Source organism: Triticum aestivum, chromosome 5B, assembly GCF_018294505.1.
Source record: "Triticum aestivum cultivar Chinese Spring chromosome 5B, IWGSC CS RefSeq v2.1, whole genome shotgun sequence".
Lineage (NCBI taxonomy): Eukaryota > Viridiplantae > Streptophyta > Magnoliopsida > Poales > Poaceae > Triticum > Triticum aestivum.
Window position 1 is genome coordinate 355456364 of NC_057807.1, and position 4919 is coordinate 355461282.

Genomic DNA, 4919 nt, shown 5'->3' on the forward strand with positions numbered 1-4919 from the left:
CAAGTGAACAGGGGGCACAGGGGAGAAGAGATTGAGCAAAAAAAATAACACACACCGACAGCACACATAGCAAGGGAGAACAAAGAGGGAAAACACAACAATGAGCACCGTATCAGATCCCGCTAGGGATCGACAAGGAATCGAAGTGGATAGAACCAATAAATCAAGGAAAAAGTAAGAACTGAAGAACCAGAGCACTTTTGCATATATGGTGTATGTATCTGTATATTTGATATAAACCAAATTGGCCTTATATAGTTGATCGATACCCCTCTCTCAGGTTACAAGGCCTTATATAGGCTAGGGAATTACAGTGGCTTAATTTGAAAGTAAAGGAAAGGAAAAAGCAGCAAAAGGGGGAAACAGAGATAGGCATAGATCAGGTCTTCCTCTCATCCTAGCCCTCCATTCTTCTCTCTTATCTTCTCCCACTAGTACCTGACACACCGCTGGTGTAATCACTGTTCCAAATATCGGTTAGTGAACTGCTGATATGGTCAGTTAACTGCTATTTGGACCCTTCCCGATATGAGAACGTGCTATTCGAGCCATTAACTGGTAGGCCAAATCATTGGTCTGCTACGCATTTTTTAGCCGAAACTGGCCTGTTCCCTCCCTACTTTTCGGTGTGCAGCTCTATGGCCTTCCAGATTGGCTGCAACATCATCAGAACATCAAGGCAACACTTACCCGTGTTGCTATGTAGCCTAGGATTGCATATTTAGACACTTGGTACATTGCATGTTGCTATTAGCCTAGGATATATAGATATGGCTCTAGTTAACCTACCGATATATGGGTTACCGATAAATTCAGTTAAATGGCAGATTTGCCGATTAATCCCTACTCAGCACCTTGCCGATATGGTACCAGTTACCGATATCTTGAACACTGGGTGTAATCTAACGGCATCAGCCAGCCAAGAGCAAACCACGACACTGCACCGTCGGCGCATTCAAAAGGCTCCGCACATCTGAGACTGCACATTGCACAATGCAGCGACACCACCTGTGTCGTGGGGCACATTCAAAGGGTCATGTGAGGCCAAGACGGCGCCATGGCACCTGTGTGCCACCGGCATAGTCAAAGGGCATCGTCTATCAGACCAAACCAAACCATGGCACTGCACCGTTGACGCAATCGAAGGCACCGCGCAACCGAGACTACACAACGCCGTCGCCGTGCACCACATGTGTTGGGGGGTAAATTCAAAAGGTTACGCGAGGCCGAGATGCAGACGCAATTGCAAGGTCGACTCACCATGTCGACTCAGTCGATGAGTCACAACTGCAGGGTCGACTTGTTAAGAGTCGCTACCCCAGAACGACTCATCGACTCGAAAACCTTGCCAAGACGACGCCATGGCACCTGTGTGCCACTGGCGTAGTCGCAGGGCATCGCCTAGCAGAGATACACCAAGGAGCACTCAAGACCGGCCACACTACCGTCGGCCCCAGACCGGCCATACCACCACCACCCTCACCGACCCACAACCACCAACCTCAAACATCCTCTCTTATTTAACTTAGCTGCAGTATTGCTCTTGAATCTATCTTGACTTAGGTTTACTGCTATTTCCCTCTCTAACTAAGCTCAAACTCTAACAAGTTGCTTCAAATGTAAATTGCAGAGTGATTATTTCTTGAGGCGCTGACTTGATTATATTTTCAGTTTATGGCTTCGTTGCATACAAAATTTTGAAAACAATGGAGCCCCCTCCAGACTCCAGCAGAGATCAGTGGATCCATTTGTGGTTTAGCAATTGCGGATGCAATAGTGGTTCAATTTTTTTTTATCTAACATGGTTGCAGTATGTATTATTACTAATATATGATTTCGCCAATCCACTGTTGTAGTACGTGTGGTAACTCATGTTGACATGAAAAGCAAGTCCTATTTTGACTCTAAATTATCGACTGCAAAGAGAGGGGAACTGAAATAAGCCAGAACAGACTAGTTTTGTGCCAGTTTGTTATATTCGCTATCATGTCACATTAAAACTGTACGCCATGAGCAAATCATATGCAAGAATGGTGCAATCACGACTGGATGGTCATTATGTAGCGTTCATGCTATTCCAGTATGCCCCTACATGCGTATATCATAGTTCTTTCATTTCATTATATTTGCAGATATTAGCAAGAAGGCTTATATTTGGAAAGGGATATGACAAGCTTGCTGAAACAGACGAAAGGAGAAAGAAAATCAATAAATTTAAGGAGTCCGCCTGGAAATTTGTTTATTTTCTTTCCGCAGAGGTCCTTTCATTATCTGTAACATACAATGAACCATGGTTTACAAACACCAGATACTTCTGGGTAGGGCCTGGCGAGCAGCTCTGGCCTGATCAAAAGATGAAGTAAGCGCGATAAACAAGAACAAGCTCTTTTATTCTTCACTCCAGCATTGCTTTTACCTAAAAGGCTTCAACCTTAATTTTTCTTTTCTTTCTCCCAGACTGAAGCTTAAGGCTGTATACATGTATGCTGCTGGATTTTACACATATTCCATCTTTGCCCTTCTGTTCTGGGAAACAAGACGCAAGGATTTCGGAGTCTCGATGTCTCACCATGTGGCAACTGTTGTTCTGATTGTTATGTCCTACATTTGCAGGTTTGTACATGAGTGTAATTGCCCTTCTATACGTAATGATACACAGCATTGCCAGGTCTTGATGTTATTGCTATTTCTAAACAGATTATCTCGTGCTGGCTCGGTCATTTTAGCCGTCCATGATGCGAGTGATATATTCCTAGAGATCGGAAAGATGGCCAAGTACAGTAGCTGTGAGGGGCTAGCTGTTGTAGCATTTCTACTTTTCGTGGCTTCTTGGATCCTTCTTCGGCTAATAATTTTCCCTTTCTGGATCCTGAGAAGCACAAGGTAAACATTTACTACAGCTTGTAGGTTGCTCTGGTGTCTGGTGCCACTCTGACTTTTTAACTCCACTATCATTTATTTCGCGTTTTATTGATTGAATTGATGATCTCATGTCTTTTTCAGCTATGAAGTAGCTGTGATCCTTGACAAGGAGAAAAAAGAATTTTACAGCTCCGTATACTACTATCTTTTCAACAGTCTCCTGTTCTCACTTCTAGTCCTTCACATATATTGGTGGGTACTGATTTACCGGATGCTAGTGAAACAAATCCAATCCAGAGGACGTGTTGGTGACGATGTTCGATCCGGTCAGTGATTTGTCTTGCCCATTTTCTCGTTGTTAAATCTGTTTTCTTTCACAGCAGCATATTGATTTCTTATAAGCCACCTGCTATTAAACAGATTCTGAGGGAGAAGAAGACCACGAAGACTAATCTGTAGGTTGTTGGATGCTTAACTGAAGAATTATATAATGTGTTCCCTACAGGATGATACGTCCATCACCCTAGGCACTGATTTCACTAGACCGGATCAATCTTCGTGTCAAACATGGCAGCCACAATTTGCAGGAGTTGGTACTACAGCTACTTGTGCTATCATATACAAAGTTGGTGTATATTTGCCCTGGATCCGTATTTGTATAAAAGAGAGCACAATAAGTTTGTTCAATCTAGGAAGGATTAGTTGATTCATGATGCATTGACGTCGTTGTGTAATATGCTGTGGCAACTCAGTTTACCACTTGGTGTATCTTGCATTGTAATGGGTAATCTGGATAAGAAGTTCCAAAGAAATCTTCAACATTCTTAGAGCATCTCCAGCATCTGCTCCATCAAGTTTTTTGGGGGTTTATATGTGGCTGCTTTTGCAACTTCCGAATAAACCCATCCCCAATAATTTGATTTTTTTTCTAGTTGTCTCTGCACTTGCATATAAACACAATAGACATCTTCATTTTATCATCATAAGAATTCAAATTCAAATAATTATGTTTCAGTTTTGAATCCACAATTTAAGAAATTTAAATTTGATTCTCCAAGACCGTCGAAATTGTACCTACATTTAGTTCTAAAATTACCCATCTAAACGTCTTATTTACATCTTGGCATATGATGTTTACTTGGAGCCTTGTTTTGCATGACTGGTCTCATTTCATCGCAAACTTCACCAAGGTTTCTGTATCAGGGACTGAAAACTGTCTTGCTTGCCAGCATATGCTATTGCTGACAGATTAGGCAGTTGGTTTCGTCCCTCGTAGCACAAAGTTAGAATGTTAACTGAAAGCCTGTGCTCTTGCATGTGGTGTGTTTAACTAGTGTAAGTTGATGGAGACAAAAGGCAAGTTGAGGTTTTAGGAAAAGACAAAAAGGTAGAGTTGAGGCCGTTTCATTCCTTTCCGGCTTTGTTTGGAAGGTAGAGTTAACCTGTGCTCTTTCATCATTTTTGTCTCTTCATTTTTTTCTAGGCACCTGCTATTGTCTATGCGTGCAGCTTGATAGTATCTGTAATGTTACATGTCTGAGTATCTTCTTGGTCTAATTTATCTAGTTCATTTCTTTAGATGAGCCAACTCAATGGAGTTCTATGAGACTAGATGGCCGAATTTTCGTCAATTTTTTATTACTTCTTGGCTGGGGCAATGCATTGAATATTGTCTGGTGCTAGAACTCTTGTTTACCAAGGAGAGTGCACAACTTTATGTATGCCTCTGTTCAAAAAAAGAAAAACCTTTATGTACGCCTAATGCCTTGTCAAACACAAATTCAGAGATGCGGAGTATGATGGGTTCACTTTTACTGTATAGCCTGGATAAAACTTAGATGATGAACAGAGAACGGTACTCAGCAACTCGTTGAGTACAAATCAGTAGTAGTACAGAAGTAGAAACCTGCTAATGGTCCTACATAACTCTGTAATATAAATTGACCTCCAAGACCTATATTTAGTTCTAAAGAAAAATTTCAACCCATCTGAACATTTTATTTACATCTTGTCATGTGATGTTTACTTAGGACTTTGTGTTTGCATGACTGATCTCA

The 4919-nt window shown here is 41.6% G+C and overlaps 1 protein-coding gene across 1 annotated transcript in view; it reads left to right on the top strand.

Moving 5' to 3' along the window:
• LOC123111833 (ASC1-like protein 1) overlaps positions 1-3694 on the top strand; it is a 5207-nt gene extending 1513 nt beyond the window's left edge. The window contains exons 2-6 of the mRNA XM_044532709.1: positions 2133-2359; positions 2458-2613; positions 2698-2883; positions 3004-3188; positions 3283-3694. Of these exons, the coding sequence (XP_044388644.1) occupies positions 2133-2359; positions 2458-2613; positions 2698-2883; positions 3004-3188; positions 3283-3314 (786 nt within the window). The 3' untranslated portion in view covers positions 3315-3694. The remainder of the gene's footprint in view (positions 1-2132; positions 2360-2457; positions 2614-2697; positions 2884-3003; positions 3189-3282) is intronic.
• The last annotated feature ends 1225 nt before the right edge of the window (positions 3695-4919 follow it).